Raw genomic sequence first — 22902 nt, 5'->3', positions numbered from 1 at the left:
AAACAACACATTGGCAAGAGGGACCCAAATACCAACAGTCTAATCACCCCCGTGAAACCGGTATTCATCTTCGCTCTCAACCTCTTTCTCCTTTTCACTGAGTGTAACAGCAGCTGTTTGAGTCGAAGCAAAGAATTGCTGTTAGAGGTAAAGCAGCTCATACACTCTTCGTGAAAGCTCAAGGTGAGTGACAGCTAGAAAGAAAGAAAAAAGTATGACAGTATGAAACAAACACACATATATGAGAAAATGTATTTTTTGAAACTTTTGACTGGCACTGTGTATATAAACATGCTTCTAATATTGTTTGTCTACTTGTGTCGGTATGAATAACAGTTCTTATATCGATATTAAGAATGCAGCTCAGAAGGTTTAGCTAAGTAACCCTCTAACAGCACCAGTACAGTAACAGTATCTTAAGTAAAAGGACCCTTTTATTTCCAACAGCGGCCCGGGTAACGAGCTGCATGAAGGTAGAATGTACTGCAGGGCTGTTTGCATTAGATTAGCATGTCAGTTGCAGGTGAAAACACTGGAAGCTGATGGTGTTTGTCTGCTACACACACAACAAGTGAACACTGGAGCTGAGAGCGCAACTGATCAAAAACAGTGGGATTGTTAAACATTTTTCTTCGACATCATCTCTCTTGAGAGACAGTGAAACTGCTCAGTCCAAGTCAATTTTATAGTCGACTGATCACACGCTGCCGCATCTCTGCCTTCATCCTCTGATGGGCTTATCACTGTTTATGTTTCCACACAGTATCTACCCACACTTGTCTCTGTACGACCAATCACAGGAGAATAATACAACCCCCTCCCCCAAAAATCCATCACAATTACGCTCCATCGCTCTCCGTCTGATGCTAAATCAGTCAATGGGTTTTCCCCTCACGTGTTGCTCGCTGTTTAACTTGCTTTGTGATTAAGGAGAATTCAACAAACGCAGGCTGTACGACGCTGTGCTCACAGCTGTAGTGTGCATCCAGCTGAAAGAGAAAGGCTTCAAAAAACACGTTTCCTCCTTTCAGAGTGAAGGGAAATGATGCGCAGCAAACAAAATACAAGTTGATGCCTGGGATTGTGAAGCCGACATATAGTATATTAGAATGACCTAAATAAGCATTCACCAAAACGGTGAGAGAGGAAAAAAAGTAAGTAAACTTACAATCAGGACAGGAAATTAACCTTCCCTACCTTTTATCTATCTGGCAGTCCCCTTGGTGTTTGTGAGGAAATAAAATATCTGGGCCATGTCATTTGAAAGTAGCTTACAATGATGCTTTTAGATTGCTGCTTCATGTGCCTAGGTGGCATAGTGCTAGTCAGTTGTTTGTACGTACCAACCTGTGAGGCGCTCTCGAGACAATTGATGTATGGTTTCATGTGTCGACTGGACAAATCTGAGAACTGTACAGTAGAGGTCAACCCTCTAAAGAGCTGCTATGGATTTACTTCGACATTAAGACGACATTGGCACAAAAGTCTTCATACTTTTTAATGAACTGTATTATGTATCTTCTTGTTTTTCTCTCTTTTTTATAGTTGTATGTCTGTTATTTTATATGGAACTTGGCGTCTGAAATAAAGATTAAAAAAAAAAATCAGACCGATCCTTTACACAAACCGTGATGTTCTTCTGGGTTGACTACGGACTTTAGCCGGGCAATTTGTCTTCCCACTGTCAGCCTAAACAGGTCTGACTGCACACTCTGTGAAGATCATTGTAATTTATCCGGGGGGATTGTACATTATCCTCCACCGCAGCTTTTCAGTTACGTTACATGAGGCGCTTTACAATAGCGGCAGTTTACGAGCTTGAAAACTGCCTACACGTTCATACCTCATTCCCTCAGCAAGGTCTGTGTGCCAATGCTTTGATGAGTTCATTTATGTGGTGATTTCATTTTATTTTTTTAAATAACAAGGCTTAGGGTTGTCCGTGAAGTTTTAGTCCAACTCGGGTTTTTTTTTACTGTGCTTTAATAACGTGCCCTCAATTTAAATGGACACCCATCCTCGTGGGGGGGTATCAGAAGTCTTTAAGTATTTTCTAAATTATTTTAATGATGTTGTTTACGTCATCCTGCCTTATGAACGGGTCTAATTAAGAGTTTCCTAAACTTCGCTCCAAGTGGGGCAAAGCATTTCACCAACAGATATCACCATGAAATGTCCCCAGTTGATCACTTGCTAGTGACAATTATACATGTGATTGCAGTGATACTTCCCCAGACGAACATAAATTATTATTGGTAGGACAAGAAGGAATCTTTGTTAAAATATGCAAATGACGCATTTTGCAATGCAACATTATCATGAATTTTAAATCTACCAACCCAAATAGAAAAAGGATAGTAAACTAAACATTTATTTCCATCAACCATCTGAGAGGCTTTGGAAAGTGGCCGTTACTTTCGAAAAAATTCTTGGATTGGATGATTGGATGAACCATGTGTCAATCAAATTGTTGCAATTGCGAAAATGCCTTCAGTGTTGTTCTTTGCTTTTCTTTCAACAAAAGAAATACGCTCCAGTTGTAATACAAGTGATGTCATTGCATCATCTCTCGAACCTCCGTGTAGCTGCCAGTGGCGCTTCACAGGAAGCGAAGCGGTCCGCGCCTCGGCTTCGTGGTCACGCTTTACCTGAAGCCTGACACAATGGGTTTTTATGGGATCCCCCCCCTGTTCTCCAGTAATCAAAACAGGTCTTTAGAGAAGCCCAAGACTCAATATAAAAAAAAAACACACACATATATATATATATTTGATATCATTAAATAAATAAAAGGTTAGAAAAGGGCCAAAAAGAACTTTGGGAAAAGCTGGAAAACAATTCACACAGCTTAGCTTTAGGTGTTATGGATGTGATGCAATAAGAATTTATCTCATTTTACAACATAAACAAATGTTCCCCGTGCAATTCTGTAAAATGTCAGCATGACAAATGGAGCATGCGCCGTATTTTGGGTTAGCTACTTTTTGACTGAAGCCGGTTCCAAGGCTATGCGGCGAGCGGCGGCGCTAATCTTCACAACTTCTTCACACTTCTTCAGCTTGTGTCAACACCACTGTGAATCAGTTAGCCATTCGTATGCTGCTACAGATGGTCTCATCCCTCTTCTTCGGCTCGGCTGCTGACATGATTCATGGGGCCCTGTGTCTTGATTTAGGGTCTCTTTCATATTTCTTCTTGCCCACAGCGGAGCAGCATTTCTCTAACACAGCCCCGAGGCAATGACCCTGCTCTGCCTGGCTGGAGAAATGAAAAAAAAAAAAGCTCTGCTCGGCAAAACTGGACAGGACACAGCATGCGCAACACACGCGAAAACCCACATGCTGCTGATAAACATGCACATATCAGCTGAGGAGAGCTTGTACGGTCAAAGGCAAACGAGACGTTTCTTTGACCGTTCGCAAAGTGCGCTTTATAGTAAACAGCAGAATTATAAACCAGGATGAAACGAGACAAACAAGTGCAAATGGCCTCTTCAGGGTGGTCTGCTCCAGCTCATCATCACACCACTCCACCCTTCCCGTTCGCTCTGCGGTTATTCGCTTATAGCCAATGGAATAAGCACGTCACTAAAAATGAAATCAGTAGTCTCCGGTGATTGTTTCTCTATTCAATCTCAGTTTGTCGAATTTGTAAAAATAATAACTTTGCGTAATTCGCTGCTATCTGGAGTCAAACTTTTCCTCCAATTTGTTCTCTGCGGGCTTCAGATTGCCCTGTCAGAAAGGACTACAGCGAAAGACTGTGCACACCACTTCCTTATCGCTACGAGTAAATTACTTCAGTATCAGATACAGGCTGCCAACTCGCTGAAACTCCACTCACCAGACACAGAGAGGGGAAAAAAGAGGAGACGGGAAAAAGGGAGCGAGGGGGAGAAAAAAAACATGTCAAGACATGGCGAGAGGAGGAGGAGAGTATTCCTGTGGAGAGCGATAGTTTCGGCTGCTCTCAAAAGGTCACCTGATGTTATCTAAGGATCATCTTCAGTCACCAGCACACGCCTTTTCACAACAGCTGGAGTCAAGCTCCTGTCAATCAAAATCATCACATCCTGCAGCAGCAACAAAGTGGTTTTCTCTTCCCAATGTAAATCGACGTGAAAGAGAATTAACACGAGCAATGAATAGAATGACAAGCATCCCAAAAATATACATCCGATGGCATTTCTGTTTCATGGATTTTCTATCAAGGGAATGTGGCAAAAACCTACTTATGGTTTCAAGGTAAAAAAAGACATTGAAACCAATCAATCGGTGATGTGTCTCATAACTGGGCCGCCGGAAGAAGAGGTGCTTAGTGATTCCTCCTGGTAGTCGCTCTGTTTAGAAAGAAATAATAACTCCACCTACTTCAGGCCCATCATGTAGAGCTGAAAGTAACAATTGCTCTTATTATCAACTAATACCTCAAATCATTATTTTTGTATGATTCTATTCATCGTTTGGTTTATAAAACAGCAGAATTGTGAAAAAGCAAATTCAGACCTCATATATACTATTCCTTCTGAAAAAGAACATGAAGAAAAGCAATAAGATTCACATTTTTTCAATTAACTGTTTCTGCTCCTACATCAAAGTACATGTCCTATTAAAATAAACACATGTAATGGGTCTAAGAGGACCAATCAGAGAGAAATATCAGTTTCTATTTAACGTCAATCACTGATAAATAATATCTTTGCATCTCATTAGGAATCTGAAAGTCTTTTATTTTGACATTTGGTCAATGTCCTTGCAGAACTATTATATATATATATATATATAATACACTTGACTGGCTGGTCTTCTGTACATAATGAACATCATTTACTAAATCAATATTATCATGTGCATCTGCCCTAAAAACTGATGTTGCTCATTGTTTGTTTCTTTTTCTTGTGACCTCTGCCATATAAGCCAACTCCAGGTTGCCCAGGTCACATAAAATATGCGGCCTATCAGACTGGTCACCTTAGCAGCTCGTGGTGTGAAGTCGGGATTAAACTGATCGGGATGCAGGCGGCGGCGGCGGCGTCGGGGGACACTGGCGCTGTGTGATGCAGACGTGCCTCAACTTCTCTCTGCAACATTGCGGGGCGCAGCTCCAGCGCGACGGAGCCGAGCAGATGGTGAACGTATGCGGCGCTCATGCATGTCATCATCACCTTCATTAGCTGAAGGTGACATATGACATCATCTGGCCCGCGTGCATTATGGGGGGCCAGAAAGAAGAAAAAGAAGAAAGCGACTCTTTTTTTATTTGAGCATGGTTCAAGGTTGATGATGGGAGGTATTGTGAGTAATTACAATCTCTCTTCTTCTCCTCCTCCTCAAGCCTCCCCACTTCACCTCGGAGCATTAAGGTAAATAAGGGCTTCCAGCAGAGAGCCAATGAGCACGGGCCGCTGAGCAGAGATGCATGTTTGTGTTGCCTTTCTCCCAGGACCCTGCTCGTTTATCTTGGCTGTCAGGTAAAGGGCAGACTCAGAGAAGGTGAAACTTTTTTTTTTTTTTAATAAGGCTGGGCTTTGTTTCCATAGAAACTGCAAGACAACATTACGGGGACAATGATACGAGAGCAAGGTCTGGTCTCAGGGCATCCCGCGTTCTGCCACATTGTTGTTGGGAGACGTTTGTGTTTACGTCAGAGAAATGAAAGAGCTATTTAGATGAATTCTCAGGGCGCCCTCCGACTTAGACCTTTTTACTGTGGGAGGTGAGATTAATGAGAACGTATTCACACGGCTATCACCTTGGGTCAGGAGTTAAAAGGTGTTTTCCACTTATAAGGTGTTGACTCCTCTGTGGGTTCAAAGTCCCTGATAAAGACAGAAAAGAACTCAGATGATCATACTTTTTTATGCAAGGAACTAATACTGCAGAATGTACTTTTAAGAATATATGGAGGACAATGGCCGGATTCGCTAGTTTTAATTATTATTTTCAAATTAATGAATAATAAAACACTGAACTTCATAAAGGTTGTCTTCTACAACGGTTAATATTCAAAATATGAGCTACCTACGCATTCACAGATTTCTTCAAACTAAAAAGGAATGAAGAAGAAACAAATTGCACAGGTAATGAATACTTAATGACTACCACATTTTTCACTTTGTGGCAGTAAATGGGAAGCATGTTTAGTTAACAAATGAGTGGAAAATCAAAAGGAACAGAAGGTACCACACGCATTGTCAAAAGCCTGCAGCTGTGAGATAAACCAAGACAATGATACCAAGATATGAGTGTCTTTGTTTCCAGAGATACTCGTAAAAGAGAGAAATTCAGTCTCTTCTGGAGCAGAACGCAACATGGATATGGTTCATATGTACTCATTAAGTTGATATGAAATGAGTGCCAAAGTAGGACGGCGCGACTGATAAATGGGCAGACATGCAGAAAAGTGTTCAACATCAGCCATTTTCTTCTGCATGCAGGCATTATGATTGTCTCAGTGGCTGAGGAAAATACTTATGACGCACAATCAACAATGCACAAAACAGCAAGAGAAAGGATATTTCAGTAGCTTCTTTCTCAACGTCCATTACTGAAGTTGCTCCATTAGACCGGCGTATTCTGTAGAACTCATCCTGCTAAGAACTGTGGGAAACAGCTTTTGTCCTCGAAAGAATATTGCTTTGTCGCTATGTTTAAATCCATTTCCTTAAAAAGTATTTTATGACAAAACCAATAGATCACTCTCAGACAGAGGGTTTTTCCACCAAAGACGTGTTACCTCTGCTGCCTCTTTATGAGCATTAGCTTCACATTTTTCCCAACCGTTTTTTCCCCGCTTTCCAGCAGCCTCTGATTTATATCCAAGGTAAAGAGGAAGAGTGCTCCACGGGGACCAAGCACGTATGCTCGATGGTAGACGGAGGCAGGGCCGATATCACACACACGAGGGTGAGGGCTCTGACAGCTCATCGGTGCACAATAGGGCCTTGGCTGTTAATGTCCTGCTACCTGGCATGCTGCAGGGTCACAATCTGCACCAGATGCTGGAGGCGGGCGCCCAACTTGTGGTGGAGGCGTGTTTGGGGAGGGAGGGGGGGTTCAGAAGCAAAAGGCACTGGACACACTGAAAAATGAATGGGACTAGATGGACATACGCATACATGCACCACCTGCCAGCTGAGAATTTACTGTCTCTGCTGTAGTGACCTCGCTGGCAGTTACTGAAGCAACATCGGGGGAACATTTATGTGCACAAATAAATGAAATCTCCTTTTTCCAGAGAGCTAGATTGAAAATGTATCTGTGCAGAGCAATCATGCATAATTCGAGGGGGGTCGCGCTGTCCGCCACACACACACACACACACACACACACACACACACGAAGAAATACTTATGGACTCAATTTACAATTCTTTATTCGGTCACTTGGGGTAATCGTCAGGATGTGGTGGTCTGACCGAGCCCCCTGCGCGTAAACCCAGGCAGGATATAAGGTCATGTTGGAGCGGAACTCTAGCCATGCAGCACCCAGACCTCAAGTGCTCCAGTGGTTTTGTGGTTATCTGCAGTAGCCAGCTGTCGCAATAGAGAGAAGCTTTTCAGGAATGTCCCCTCTCCTCTTCCTCTGCCTCTCATCTTTCCGTCCTCTCCTCTCTCCCCCAATCAAAACTGTCCAATCAGCCCGGCCATCATTTTCCTTCTTTCTTTTGACAACTTTGAACATTTGGGTAGATTTGCAGATTTGTTGCTTGTGTGCACAGACCGAAAATGCGAAAACAAATCTATAATTTTTTGTGTACTATGACAAGACACTAAATTACCAGGTTTGTTTTCTGACAGGAAGAGAGGGGGAAATCCTCGAGCTATATTTGAGTTTATGAACTGTTGCCTTACTGGGGACTCGACACCACATTCATTTCAAATCGGGGTTTTTGCATGTGATGAAGGGGAAACAACTCTTACTTTCTCGCATGAGAGTGACTAAGAGGACAGCTATGCATAATGTATTTGGCAGTGCATGTTTAAAAGGTAATTCCTTTCCGTTCAAAATTAGGTCAGTTCATCAAAGGACTTGATGTTCTGCAGCGTGTCTGTCTATCACCCAGATTCAGTTTTGTTTGTCACTGTCAGGGACAGGGACAGCGGGGATAAGAAACACTTCTCCACCACCATGCATCCATCATTAAAACAGATGGAAACGGAAGAAGCGAGCGATCAACAATCTTGACTGTTGTGAGTGGTGTAACCCAAAGTGTAGAGCTCCCCCTGCTGGTCGGAGAGAGACACTACAGCACGAAAACAGCACGGAGCGCCAGTGCTTGAAGTGAAATGTCCTGTAATTTACTGAAGAGGAAGCAGGACCAGCCGGTCTATTCGATGGACGCATTTATATGTGCTTTGAACAAGGATAATTAGCTGTGTTTTCATGTGTATTTGTGGTAATATATCAAGATTTATCTAATGCTCGTGTAGTGTACGTTTGGAGAACATATTTTTAGCTCTTGTGTTTTGTTTTTTTCAATGGCTTTCTTTCTTAATTGCTTGGGGTCCCACCGATCCCACTGCTGTAAGTATAAAAAAGAAAAACGTTTTATTTAGATCTTATTAACCTGATATATATTAAAGTCTGGAAAGCACTCCCTTCCCTCTGCCACCAAGTGGGCTGCTACATTCAAAGAGTCTGACAAATTACAGAAATAAACCATTGTTATATCACATTTATGACATGTTTCACTAGAGTTAAATGAGCTATGCATCAACAATTATATTTTAGGTGACAGTCCGGAAAGGTGTAATACCTTAAACAGACTGCATAACAAAATCATAAATAAAAGGTATTTGTGACTTAATTAGTTCTTGCTGTGTAAAATCTATAGTGAATCCCAACCAGATAACTAATTAGTGCGGACTTTAGTGAACATGAGAAAATGAATACTTTGTTTATTAGTTTAGGATTAAATAATAATCAAAAAGCATTAAGCTGATTTACAATGTAGCGTATGTAAAGTGTATTTAGAACCAAAACGTTAATATGGTTAATAGATTATATTTTAGGGGTTCAGTGGCTCCCAACCCCTGTATATACATTTATGCAGCGTGAGTATATATTTATCCGAGTGCCTTTTTGTCTAGTAAATAACTTAATTTAATCAATCATTTAGCCTTTTTATATAATAAATAAATGAATGAAGGGAACGTTACTCTTTAGCTAACTGTTGTCTGAGACACAAACACCCTGCGAGGACGGGGCCAACAGTGGGGGTGGCAAGTTTTCGAGTGAATATATATTTCATTATTCAACACATGCTGTCCCCTGATGGGACGACCGTGTGGGTTTCACAGCCAGTCTCACGCAACCCTCAGATGAGCTGGCACATTCCCCAAACAGGCCGGGGTAACCGAAGCTCTTGATATTCACATTAGCAGAGCTTAAAAGCTGTCTTTTCAGTTAAGCCAAGGCAAATCACCTGAGCTCCAAAGTCCAGCGGGGGGATGAAAGCAAAAATGAGACAAATATCAGAAAGGGAAAATGACAAAACAGCCAAATGAAGAAAAGCCGAATTTAAAGAAGACATGAACAGAGCAGCGTAGGCTAACTTTTATAAAAAATCAGACCTTTCCACTGCAAACTGGACACACATTAAGGAGAGCCCTGCACTGCAACTCTGGGGCCTTTATTACCATGTAATTAACCTCTTTAAGATTAATCCGGCAGCAAAGAGACACGGGAAAGGTCAAAGTTCAAAGCTCAGACAGCCACTGCAGCTGAAGGGTGGCCTGCTAAATGAAAGGCCACGCTCAGGTCCTCGTAGCATGCAGCGCTCATATCTTCCGTGTTAAATTACAACAGCATGCGAGGTCAGGTGCCTTATTATCATAGAAATAAAAAAATAAAAAATATTGTATTCAACTAGGAAAAAAAAGGCTCTTTGAAAATGTACATTCACCGCCAAACACCTGGTGTGTGTTGGCAGCCGCGAGACAAACTGCAGGTGGCGATGAATTAAAGCGAGTCTACACCGGAGGAGGTAATCATGAATAACACATCACACTCTTTTTAGCACTGCTATAACTCCTGGGTGTTGTCTCTCATTGTAAGGGTGACAAGAATAAAGCAAAAAACATTTCCAAATAAATGGGCTGCCTCACACCGGTGGCACAGAAGTTTTAGGATCAGTTGTCAAACTGATTTAGAAAATAGAGGGGTGGCAGCTGAGAGGGAATGAGGATCCTTGTATTTCCTTGGGTTTTTCTGCACGTTGTGAAAGAGGTTGTACATAGTGATGAATCCGCAGAGAAACAGCTGCATGTGGGACGCTCACATGTGGAGCACCGTGACAACAACACACAGACTTCATCTCTCGACTTGGGACTTGAGTGCAAAGCCCCGAGGCTTATTTTTGACTTCCACAACATCGACTTGGGCCCATTTCTGTTAATAGGTGATCATTTTCATTGCTGTTCACAGCTCGTTCTCACTGCTCCCCAAGTGGCCACAGAAATCAATCATTGCAGGCTTAATGAAGTCTAAACTGTTTTCCAAACACAAGAGATCAACAACTAATAAAAAGACTCAAAATTAGCTTTAAATCAGTAATCACTGGATTAGTAAATAAGTGGACAAGAATGCAAATCGTACGCAGCTTCCAGAAGATTCCAACTTAACAAACATTTCTGATGATGATAGTGAGGTTTTTCCCCTTTCTCTCAGTGGATGTTGGGTTATGACCCCAAGGCAGGAGGTTATTTATTGCTTTTGTCTCAGCTCGCGTTGACTCTCAGCCACTCATCTATGGTTCTAGGCTAATAGAAAGCAGCACAGGGCTTTGGATCTGCAGGAAGCCTGCTAAGCCGCAGGGACTCTGCTAGTCGCCCGAGAGCCGCAGATTCTTAATGTCTCTCAATTCCCCGGCTTTCCCCCTTTACTCTGGAAGTGACCAAATAAAAGTGAGGAACCTGCGAATGAACCTGAGGTGAACGAGTGCCAATAAATAATTGTTGTAAATGAGAAAAGGAAGAAGGAGGGATAGAGAGCTAAGATAATCCCGCAGACCGCAGACATTTCCCACGAGCAGCAGGCGGAGATGATTGGCGGCCTGCTGGCAGAGCTCTTCGTCCAGCACATGAGAAAACAGCTCTATTCTAAGACATGGCTCCTTCCTTGGTAATGGTGTTAGAGGCGTTATGTCGAAGAAATAACAAACAGATGAAAAGTGTAAATTGTCAACGGCAGAATGAAACTTAACCTTGGTCTCCATAGTAACGAGAGTTCTGATGCGCTACCACACAGACTGTCCGTCCATGTCTCCGGTTGCTAAGGAGGCTGTCAAAGGCCTCCTTCTCCTTCTCCAACCCTCGTCCTTTCTCACCTTCTAACGGCAGCTGTGAAATGATCTCAACGCCGCTGTCACCCGTCACAGCGGGCCGTCCAACCCGAACTGGCCAGCGCGACCTCACCGTAGTTTGAAATACGGGGCCAACTCGCGATTTCTACTGCGCTGACAGCTGATGACAGTTAAGAGGAACAAGCGCAGACTGAGGATTTACGAGACGGGTCCTTGAGTGATGACAGCGCAGGCGAGATGGCTGCGGTGATGTAATAGAGACAAGGACGCTGACTGATACCATGAAGGAGGACAGTTGGTTTGCTTCAGTTCACAACCATTCATATCCAAGATCCATAACCTATGTCTGTGAGCGCGAGCAGTTAATGGAGGACTTCGACATCTATCAGGGCGGGTGTATTTAGAAAACCAGGGACAAACAGTATATCAACGGCCGAACACCAGGAATCATTCAGTGAGATGAGAGCAGTCGTTCCCAAATAGTCTTTCAGAACGAATGCGTCGCCAATTATATTGGCAGAATTTATTCCTTTTGTTTAACATTTATACCCGTACACCTGTAAGCCACGTGAGGCTGAATGTTTGCATTGTTGTGATAATTGTAGCGTATTAATAATCAACTTGAATCCAACACCAAAGGCCAGCTTACATTCGGGTTGTTTCTTCGATGCAACGCGAGCTTGTTACCTCAGGCTGTTTGACATGTTTTCATGCAGAAAACAACAGATTTTATAAATGTGGTTTTCCTATTGAAGAGATCAAAAGCTGAAGCGGGAATTGCAGAAAATGTTCAGCAACGGTCTCGTGCTCAAAATCAATCAAATCAAGATTAAGATGCAACGTCTATTGTGAGCCGAGTCTTCATACTTGATACTTGTTTTAAGGTTTAAGTTTGGGAAAACACTTTGCGGGGATTTTTGTCAATCAAACAAACATGTAGGCATGACTGCACACTGTGATAGTTGTAGGCTCTCATGTTAATACCTCATTAAAATGTAATTATTTTAAAAAATTAAAAAGAAGAAAAAAAATGTCAAAGCCTCACCCCTGGACATGAGAAGTATAAGTTGTATACTGGACTAGAACGGGCTCCCCGAGTGATTTACAAAAAACTCAACAACAGAATAAATTACGATGAAAACACAAAGCATGAATGCACAAACCTTTTAACGATGTTGGTTCCATTCCAGCAGGACAGCCCATCACCGGAGGCCAGGTCACTCACGCACAGCTGATCCGCCAGGCCGCCATAGAACGTACGATGGAGACGCAGACTGCTCAAAAAGTCCCTGCAAAAGCAGCAACGGTGCAGACAGATAAATAACTTGTTCAACAAGGGGTTTTACACATTGATTGTGGACCTCGGGCACTAAATTCAGAAAAGGGCACTTTTTACTGTGGGCACACATCTGGCGTCTTTCACCCACTTACCTCCTCATGGTAGCCAGCGAGTCACCAGACACTCTGACGAGGGCTTTAAGAGGGACGCTTGCTCTGCTGCTGCTGCGCTGGATGCTGACCGACTGCGCAGGCCGCCTGCTTGGTGGGCCACACAGTTTGTGCACCTAATACCCCATGAGACAGATGCAGATATACAGTAAGTCCAAGCACTGAGGGAGACACATGCATTTAGGTGCATGACAAATAATGTTGTTTTTTTTAATGATTAAGTGATTTCATAAGCCAAGGCCATTTGTGCACGTGAAGCCTCTTACACAGCAGTGACACAACACAACCACTAAATGGAGCTGTGGCATATCTATCAGAGCGCGGGACAAATCGTAATCCTTCATAATTAATGGTCACATTCTTTTGTGAAGCTCATTCCCATAGTTGCAATACACTATAATGTATCACGCATAGCAGTTTAGTTCTACATGGTCACAGTTTGCTTTAAGTGAAGTACAATTTACAGTGTGATCATACAACTTCTCCTATGAACATTATATAATGCTATTTTCTGATTATTGTTAGGAAGCATTATGAACACTAATGAGTTCTTATAATCATACAGCAGCATAGGCCGGTCACAATGCACTATAGCATGTTTAATACTTCATAGAAAAGTGTTTGATCGTTCATCTCTTCCGTTTACGGGTGGTACGGTTTTCACCTCCCACAGACCTCTTTACGGTTTCAAGTCAACCATCTTAAACAACATGAATCTCTCCTCGCAGATTATCTGACCTGCGCTGAGAGGCGGGGTCCATTCTTCTGAGCCTGTCCAACCGCATCGCGAAGCTGCGTGTGAACTCCCAAGAGCACTTGCTCCAAATCCTGAGGCCCGTGCATCCGCGCCGACAGGCCCTCCAGCGAGCGGACAAACTCCCTCCAGTGGGCGTCGATCTCTGCCATGCTCGCCAGGCAGCCCCTCATCACGTTGAGGCAGTAGCCCATGCAGGGCTGGGACTGGGTTAAGCCCTGTGAAGCAAATCACTTCGTGATCAGTGATGCCGTTACTTCCGATCGATAAACGTCACTTCGCACAGACCTGCATCCGTACCTGACAGTGAGGACAGTAGTGCATCTTGAGCAGGGCCCGTCTGCACTCGCGGCTCAGCTGTAAGTGGTCCGTGGTGTTGATGACCTCGATGCCGAGGTGCAGCGCCTGAAGGAGAAGCTTTCCCGAGACCCCGGAGCGGGAGATCTGCTCGGCCAGCAAGGAGGGCCCGCCGCCGAACGGCCTGACGTCGCGGCTGGACGACCTCACGCATTCGGCGTAGCCCGGCGTTATGTCGCTGAGGCCCGGGTCGATGAGGTGATTGTAAACCAGCGGGAACAGGGCGTCGAAGAATCGCTGCACTAAGTCATCGACGTTTAGCTCAGACCCCAGCAGGAAGAGGCTGATATCTGTGAAGAGTTCCCGCACGGGGCCCGCCGCCTGGTCTGCCATGACACGGTAGGACTCCTGTAGGACGGCGTTGGTGTGATTCTCCGCCTGCCTCATCAGGACCTCAAAAGCGTCTGTGGGGAGAAGACGGGAACAAGAGAAAGAGAGACAGGATTACAGGAGGGTTTCCACTAATCATCACCTTTACCTGGCTTCAGAGTATTTCTTGCTGCCAGTCTTGCAAAGACAAATGAAAACCCAAATGCCATCTAACCGCCCTCACATACTGTATCTTCTAATTCCATAAACCTAGGACGAAGGAAAGAGCAGAGACTCCGGCGGTCCCAGCAGGAGGTGAAGCTCCCTCCGTCTTTCCAAAGTGGGGGCAGAGTACGTGTTTACAGGCAATTTGTTCTCTAATCAAATGCTGAGCTGACAGAGAGAAATGGAGAAGAAGGGCAATACAATTCATCAGTGAGGAACCGGCAGCAATATAAAGTGAACAGAGCCACATTATATGGTGTCGCGTGTACAGTGTAAAGGCTAATCGTGTCATGATGGGTTCTTGGATTGATGTGAGTAGGGCGGAGGAGAGACAGACACATGAGGTCAAGAGACTGAAATGAGGGGAAAGAAATGCTGAAGAGACAAGGGAGATGAAGACATTTTGTTTTACTAATTAATTCCTCAGAGAATAAGCAACTATTATAATGGCTAAACCAGTACTTCTCAGTAAGAATTGACAGGGCATCACGCTTGTTATCATGCACATACACAACACGCTGTACGGGGATAATAGGCTCACTTACCTAAAAGCATGAATTCACTATACTCAGCACATGCTTTTCCACCCACAGTTTTATTATCACCACAAAAGTAAATGTCAAGCAAATTCCATTAAGCTGCATGTGAGAAAAAAAAAAGAAGTCTGTCGACTCCTGATAAAACGCCTGTGTGAGGGGTACTAATACTCAGGCTGAGGCAAAGGAGTATCATGCTGTTGCTCTTTTTTGCGCGCCACAGCCGTGTAACCCTGAAAGCAGCGTGCATACTTTAGCAGCGGTTGTTTTGGACGACTTTGCTGCGTGCGGCTGTTTGCGGTCATTCCAGCCCTGTTGGGAGCCTTGGCGGAGGGGGGGGGGGGGGGATAACCTCAGCGAAATAGAAAAATGTTTCACCGTGGCAATAAGCTCGCCTTTATCCCCTTGTCTCTCCCTTTTCAGCTTCTGTCTCAGCTAATACCTGAGCCATGGCCATTCTCCCACCATGTGCTTGTCATGTGTTGCGGTGGTCAGGGCTGAAGGCCTGGAGCCGCCTGGAGGGCTGAGGGTCCGGAGGGGGGGAGGGAGGGGCGTAACCGGTGAAACGAGGGCTTAGACGGTCAAGTGCAGTACAATATTCAACGGCGTGGAAAGATTGACTTTAAGCCCCCTGGGGAGGGAGACCGGGGAGGAGGGAGGAGGGAGCGGGGGGGCAGAGAGGGGTCTGGCTTGCCTACGGGCGCATTGTCTCAGGCAGGCAGCTTCAAACGCGGCGGCAGCGGGATCTGGATCCGGCCGCGACCTCACACGGACGCGATCTCGCCCTAGCGAGATCCGCGGCTCAGAGGCTCATGTGTGGATGAGAGCGAAGGCAGCAGTCTCCCGCACAGAAAGGAGAGAATGAATGAGGAGAGTGGCAGCATGTCAAGGAGCATTGGGGATGAGACAGACTGATAGAAGACAGGCGAGGAGACGTGCAGAGGCGCAGAGAGGGAGGGAGGAACGTGCGCAGTACAGTGAGAGCGGCTTGCAGCTCCTTGGGTCGTAGAAAGCACAGCAGGCAGAGTTATGAAGGGTCCCACAGGGATTACAGCATGTGCTTGAGGAGCTGTTTGCCACTTTAGATGGTGGAGTTAATGAATCCAACCTGTCGAACCACCGAAAGAACATCCGTGGAGTAAATCCTGATTATAATTCACTGTTTCTTTTTCATGCGCTTGTCGTCCAGTCCTGACTTCCCCAACCATAAAGGTCTAAACCGGCAAAGTTAAAAAGTCACGGATAACACGCTGACCAGCAATTCTGCTGTTTAAACAAGTGTGCTGTGTTAGAAGAACACCCACAGAGAAGTTGCCAGCTGTCCAGGCAGTGTTGATGACATCGGTGTTTTTTTCACCAAAAAGAGAATTTGAAGCAGCGTCCCTCACTTGGGGGCCCAGACCGGCGGCCAGGCCTCTGGGTGAGCCTGAGGACACAGATAACACAAGGAAAGGAGGAGATGAAAAAGAAGCAGAGTGGGAACGCGGCCGGGACGGTACATCGCCTCACTTTCTGGAGACAGTATTGTCCAAGTCTATTTGAGATTGGGTCTCGAATTTTTATAGCTATTTCTTTAAAGCTGCTGTAATCATTTTTTTTATTTCAACCATTGAACAAGTGACTATGTCTTCGCTCCAAACCAGTTGGTGACCATAGTGACGCCAATTGCCGTTAAAGAACCAGATATTTATCTTGAGGGAGGATGTAGACAAAATCAGAGCTAAACGAAGATGAATATTGGATTCACATTTATGACTCCAAACAAATGCTAATGTTTATCATGCCAACATTCCCCATGTCGGGTTTGCAGCTTAACAAATACATGGAATGAAGAGAGGACAGTTGATGCAAGTTGAAGCAACACCTGCAGATGAATCTTTATTTAGCCATTTATCAGAGTTTATTTACTCTACATTTCTCATCGAGTTTCTAATTCCTTATTTATAATGTCCAGTTTGTTAATCCCCCTTTAGACGCCCGCTGTGTTCTTCTGTCTGTTTACAAAAATAAACAGACCTAACGAGGATGCCTGCTCTGTTCTGTGAATGCGCTGAGTGCCAATGACCCTGCTGATAAGAGGAGAGCAGACATGTTTGTATTTCTGGCAGAGGAGGAACACTGAGAAGAGGCCGAGCCAGCGTGATGGAAAACACCTGCATGCTGTGCAGTTGTCTCTTACTCGGTTACTGAGGGTCTGGTCAGCTTCAATTAACTAGCAACTGGACACATGGTGGGCATCGTGCTTAACGTGAGGTGAAGAGTTAAAGGAGGGGAGCATGTGTAGGTGTGTGTGTGTTTTCATTTAGCAAATTCTTCACAGAGCAATAGAAAAAAATAGCAGCTGCTGACCTGACGCGATGATATGAAGAACGTAGAGAAATGTGAGAAACATTTTAGAGTTGAAAGCCTAGACATGTAACCGTTAACAGAATATCTTTTTGCAACCAGTTACTTAAGTCATTCAGACTTATAAAATTATATTAAACTACTTTATTGTTATATGGGTTGTTATCCCAAATGTTAGCATCCCAACAGAAGAAAGGGATCTGCAACAATTGGCATGTATGTAGGTTTCAGGTTTCACATTCAATTTGATCCCATGAACATTCAACTGAATTGAATGGGATCCACATCTGATGAATGTGGAAGGATTTAATAAAAGGGAAGAATGTGCAACTTTAGACTCACTACAAGACAACATTAGAGCACCCATCAACCTGTGTGGGTTTCCTCTCGCCTGCTGGCGTGGCAAACAAACTGGGATGGATGAGCAAATAATGTCTGAAAGCTCAGTTATTATTATATATTGGCTATTATATAACAATCACAAAGCCCCTTGAGTTAAACTCCTTGGTAGCCGAGCTTTCATCCATGTCTAAAAGGCTTTTAATTTGATCCCATTTTATTCCTTTCTCCTATAATTGCTGCACTTCTCATTTTCTTTAATGTAGGATGATCGGGTTAACCGTGACAGGGGTAGCTAACCGAGTGATGAGTTACACTTAAGGTCGGGGCTTTGTGGTAGTTGCCACTAAACTAGAAAAAAAGGAGCTTTCATTTCGCTTCACAGTGCCACCTTTCTCGCTCTCAGTCTCTCTTTGTGGCTCCCTGTGTTTCATTGGTTTAGGATGTAACAGAGACATTTTTACGTATATTTAGCAGATCAGACATCATATGCAGATTTCAGAGAAATTATTGATCCCCATGGGGAATACAATAGAAAGTATAGATGGCATGAAAACTATTGATAAAGCCAATTGAACATGTAAACCAGTAAGTAAATGCACAGTATGGCCACCAGAGGGAGGCATTTTATTTGGATGTGCACGTGTAGGAAATTGGATCAGTGTGATGTTAAGAAGACAGTGAAGCAACTGACTAAAGATGTGTCTCGTTCTCCTTCCAATGACTGACTTCAAAAAGAGCATCTGATATGACGAGCAAGCATTTGTGCAATTATTATCAACACACTGCATCAACAATGTGTGTATCTGTGTGTTTGTACTCGTTCCCATTGAGGGAACTGTACAGCTGGACGACAAATCCTTTGAAGTTAAAGATCCCTTTGAGACAAACAAAAGACCAAACTCCTGTTCTTTCTTTCCTTCTCTCTCTCTCTCACACACACACACACACACACACACACACACAGGCAAATACAGTCAAAGTATCGCGTTGCATAGTGCACGCCAACGTGTGCACTGTAATGGGTGTTAACAGATCTGCTCCTGCGTTTGAAGCTTCCCGTGTTTCCAGGTTCCGAGCACTCAAATGCCAGCGGCCGACCCCAGCTGAGCTGTTGAGCAACAAAGATGGCTTTTATTAACGTGATTCTTCCTCTGTGAATGGCTGCGACCACAGCGGAGGAGCCCGGTGACATCCGATAGGCTGCGGAAAAGGCCACTCTCCATCTCCAGAGGATGAGTCAGTGGTTCTGTGGGTTCAGCTCATCCCACAGCCAAAGGCAAACAGTGCAATCTAATGACTTACAGGGCGACACGGTCTGTACAGTCAACAGAAAGCTGTGTCTTCTTCATGGGGGCTTATGAGAGGACACGCAGGCTGTGTCGTTCCAGGACGGAGATTGATGACCATGAGGATTATTTTTTGCAAAAATGTTTGCGGCGACTGAAAAAAAACATTGAAAATATCCAAAAGTGAAGCTTAACTTCATATAAGTGGAATTTGTTTGTACCGAATTACATGACTTTGTCAAAATGATTAGGACACGTCCATCAAGCCTACGATCCAATGATACATTTTTTTTTTACATTTCCAAAGATGTTTGCAAAGTTGCTTTGGACTCATCTGGTTTCAAGTTAGGACGGTTTAATCCACGTCTTCTTCTCCGGCTGTGCACTGGAAGCTGGTTTGGTCCGACAGAGTTATTCTAACAAACTAACAGACTTTAAGGCGCTAAATATGTAACGTAAAAAATAAACCTGCCTGTAATCTCTGTATCCACTGAATGCTGCACGGTCTGGGTTTGGCTTTTCTGGCATGACAAATTTTCATCCGAATAAGCAAGTTTGTGAGCGGCGTAATCGCACAACAACACAACACACAGTTCGGGGCTGAAAAAGGTGTCTTAAATTGTCACACACAACAACATCTAGCTGCTCAAAAGTCTAATTATAAATAATGAAGGGAAGCAAGATAAAACGTCAGACTTGATGGAGGTAAAGCACAACGCGTTATTCAGTGTGTGTGTGTGAGTTCAGTGTAGCTGCCTGCTCTGATCTACAAACAAACCACCAGGTACAACTGGGCCTTTTGTGCATGTTTGTGTTTGTGTTGGCGCGTGTGCACATTCTCAGTAGGAAGGGGAGCAACACATAAAGTGGGAAAGTCGAGACCAATGTCTCCAATCTCAAACTGTTTCCCAAAGTTTCAAGCCTCTGCCTCCGTTTGGGTTTGGAAGCTGCACAGCAAACACCAACACAGACTGACCACACTGACCTGCAGATGGCAGAGAAAAGTTTAAAAGCCCAGAGATGTTTGCTTTTTCCTTCCGTCCTTGCTTTCAATAAAGAGAGCATTGTTTCAAAAGTGAAAACAGTCGACTGCTCAGGGGTGTTACAGACGTGTGCTTTGGCTCTGCGCTCCTCGGAGAAGGACACAGGGGGTGAAATGTCCTTTATTTAATTAAATAGTGAAGGAATGAAGGGAAGGAAGGGAGACAAAAGTGAGAAAGGAGAATATAAAAATGAAGGAGAAAAGGGGGGGGGGGGACAAGGAGAGGAAAGAAAATGGAAGAAGGGATGAATGATAAGGAAGCGGAGGAAAGAAGCAAAACGAGAGGGCATGATAGGCCCATTAGGACTGTTAGTCATTTTAATCCATCCTGCCTGGAGGCCGGCTCCACTTACCATCAGCCCTTATCTCTGTGTACTTCCTCCTCTGCATCAATAAACACGCTCCTCCCTAATAACAGCTGACAAACACATATTTAGCTGAACTAAATCCAGTCATCCTGTCATACATCTGATAATACACCCACATGAACTAAAAAATAAAAAAACTTCCTTTCACCCACCATCACTCCATCCCTCTCTGCTGCTCTCTCTCTTTTCTCCAGAAGGCTCAAAAGTCAATATTTGAGGATCTGTTGCGGCTCTTGAGCACTGCAAAGAGCACAGAGCTCCGCTGTGAACATGGCCTTTAATATGCCTTTCAGGAAAAGAAGCAGAGAGGGTCAATAAAGTTCTGCACAAGTACTTCTTGTAGGGAAGTGAGTGTACACGTGTGTGTGTGTGTGTGTGTGTGTGTGTGTGTGTGTGTGTGTGTGTGTGTGTGTGTGTGTGTGTGTGTGTGTGTGTGTGTGTGTGTGTGTGTGTGTGTGTGTGTGTGTGTGTGTGTGTCACATGTGTAGGTCAAACAACCGTTCACACAAAGTTCAGGTTTAGCACATCTCGACTTGTAAAGAGAAAACACCCTCACACACACACACACACACACCCTCACACACACACAGAAACCCAGACAGACTGAGAGCGAGTTACCAGTTATAAGAGCCATAACTTATAATACTATAATAAAGCTTTCATTGTGCGCTTTCAATGGCGTCCCTGTGCGGGGAGTTTCCTGTGTTTGGCCTTTGGGAGCTGCCAGTCGAGGAGCCAACAGGACAGTCACAAGCCTGAATAGAGGCCCTGATGCACACAGCACGCTGCTGATTACTCTATTCAACTGCATAATTACATTAGATTTATAAAAAGATGATATGGATGATTAGGTTCAAGGATCCGAAATTGGTACGCTATTATTATTTTGACTTGTTGATCGGCCTACAAAAAGAGGAACTGTTTTGTTATTGATTGACACCTAATTATAACCTCTATTAATAACCATTAATTAAGTGTCTTACTTGTACAAAAGCATGCGGACGCGCAGGCATTCCTGCTAAACTAACGTGTTGAAAAGGCAGCAGACATGTCGGAGACAGTGAAGTCAAAGAGCAATTTCATCATCAGACATCCATTAAATTGTAACGTTCTCATTTGGCATTTATTGTGCACTCATTTGGGTTGTTTCTAGGCCATCAATGACACCTGCGCTGCTTTAGTAGATTTAAAAAAATGTTAGGAGGTTTTAAAGTTTCAATCATTTAAACTTGATGCTTTTCTATTGGAGGCGGAGGCCTCTTTATTTACCATTTTTAGATAATACCATTATGCCCCAAAAAGAGATGCCTCACCTTTGCACTAGGTTTTATTCTTTTACTAAAAAATAGAATATATATATATAAAATGTCTAGAAAATATTGACAAAAAATGACCATTAAAAATAAACGTGTCATGTTGCATAAAAAATGTGTACACTTCAAAATGTATGTGTACTATTGTATTACATGAATGAATACGACTGTAGTTACTGCAACTTAGATGCCGTTTTGATTAGATTTCAAGTCAACAACTATCAAGGCAGTGGCAAAGTTTATGTAACATTATCTTAACTTGACACACTTGCATGTGAACATGTTTATATAAACTGTGACATGTTTAGTCAGTATTAAATAAAGACAAAAGGTACTTTTAGGTTCAATAAAGTTGTGTCATCAGCTGCAGAGAATTGGCCATCAGACACTGGGGTCCCAGCAGTAAAAACAACATTAATATGGCCCTCATGATGGGACACTGGTGATAAGAAGGTCTATTATACCATTATATCGGCTATGTGGGTGAGAAGGACAGGATGAGGAGGAGGAGGAGAAGAGGAGTGGAGAGAAGGAGCAGACAGTAGGCTTGGTGTGTTGCTGTGTTTAGGATTTCATCGCCCAGACGGCTACAGGCTAATCCCTGGGGTCTCCTTTCTTACTTAGGAAATACTTCCTTCCGTCAGACTGGAAGAAAAGGTGATTTCTCCTCCCCGACCACTACACTGGAACAGAGCAGCTCAATCCCATTAAACAAGCGTCTCATGGAAAAACAATATCACACTGACATTTTGACTGCAGGGTCTGTGGTGGAATCTGAGCAGTTTTCTTTTAAGATCAGTTATGCAAAGTGCTCTTTCACACTTAAATGTTCTCAAATCCAGATCAAAGCCATAATTGTGCTGTCTGGCTTGAGTTGGGCATCTAAATTATTTAAAGAATGTTGGTTTAGGTTGAGGGCCACTTCCAGAAAAAGAACCCATAATGGCCTCAACCATTCACTTGGCATAGCACCAAAGTTCTCACTGACTCGTCCGCTGGTCTTCACACAGCTCAACACTTTTGAGTTTAAAACAACTGTATAAATCCGTCATAAAGATACAGCTCCCGTTGAGCAGCGCGCTGTATAATCCAATCTACAAAACGCCCTTAAAACAACAGCCAGCAGCTATAAATCTCCATTTCAAACGGGCACACAGGAGACAAACAATGTAAAGTGCTGACTGGTGTGTGTATTTTTAGGGCTCATCTCCATGCAGTGGGTCTGTGTGTTTGAAAGAGACACAAGCAAAGCGTAAGACACAGTGCGTCTG

The 22902-nt window shown here is 43.7% G+C and overlaps 1 protein-coding gene across 1 annotated transcript in view; it reads right to left on the bottom strand.

Moving 5' to 3' along the window:
* The window catches only part of gpc5a (glypican 5a), an 87998-nt gene that overhangs the window by 53662 nt on the left and 11434 nt on the right, over window positions 1–22902 (bottom strand). The window contains exons 3-6 of the mRNA XM_040167321.2: window positions 13808–14268; window positions 13492–13725; window positions 12736–12869; window positions 12468–12593 (exon numbers count right to left, since the gene is read on the bottom strand). Coding sequence (XP_040023255.2) covers window positions 12468–12593; window positions 12736–12869; window positions 13492–13725; window positions 13808–14268 — 955 coding nt within the window. The remainder of the gene's footprint in view (window positions 1–12467; window positions 12594–12735; window positions 12870–13491; window positions 13726–13807; window positions 14269–22902) is intronic.

This window comes from Gasterosteus aculeatus, chromosome 12 (assembly GCF_964276395.1).
Source record: "Gasterosteus aculeatus chromosome 12, fGasAcu3.hap1.1, whole genome shotgun sequence".
Lineage (NCBI taxonomy): Eukaryota > Metazoa > Chordata > Actinopteri > Perciformes > Gasterosteidae > Gasterosteus > Gasterosteus aculeatus.
This window is presented reverse-complemented; position numbering and strand designations above follow the sequence as displayed.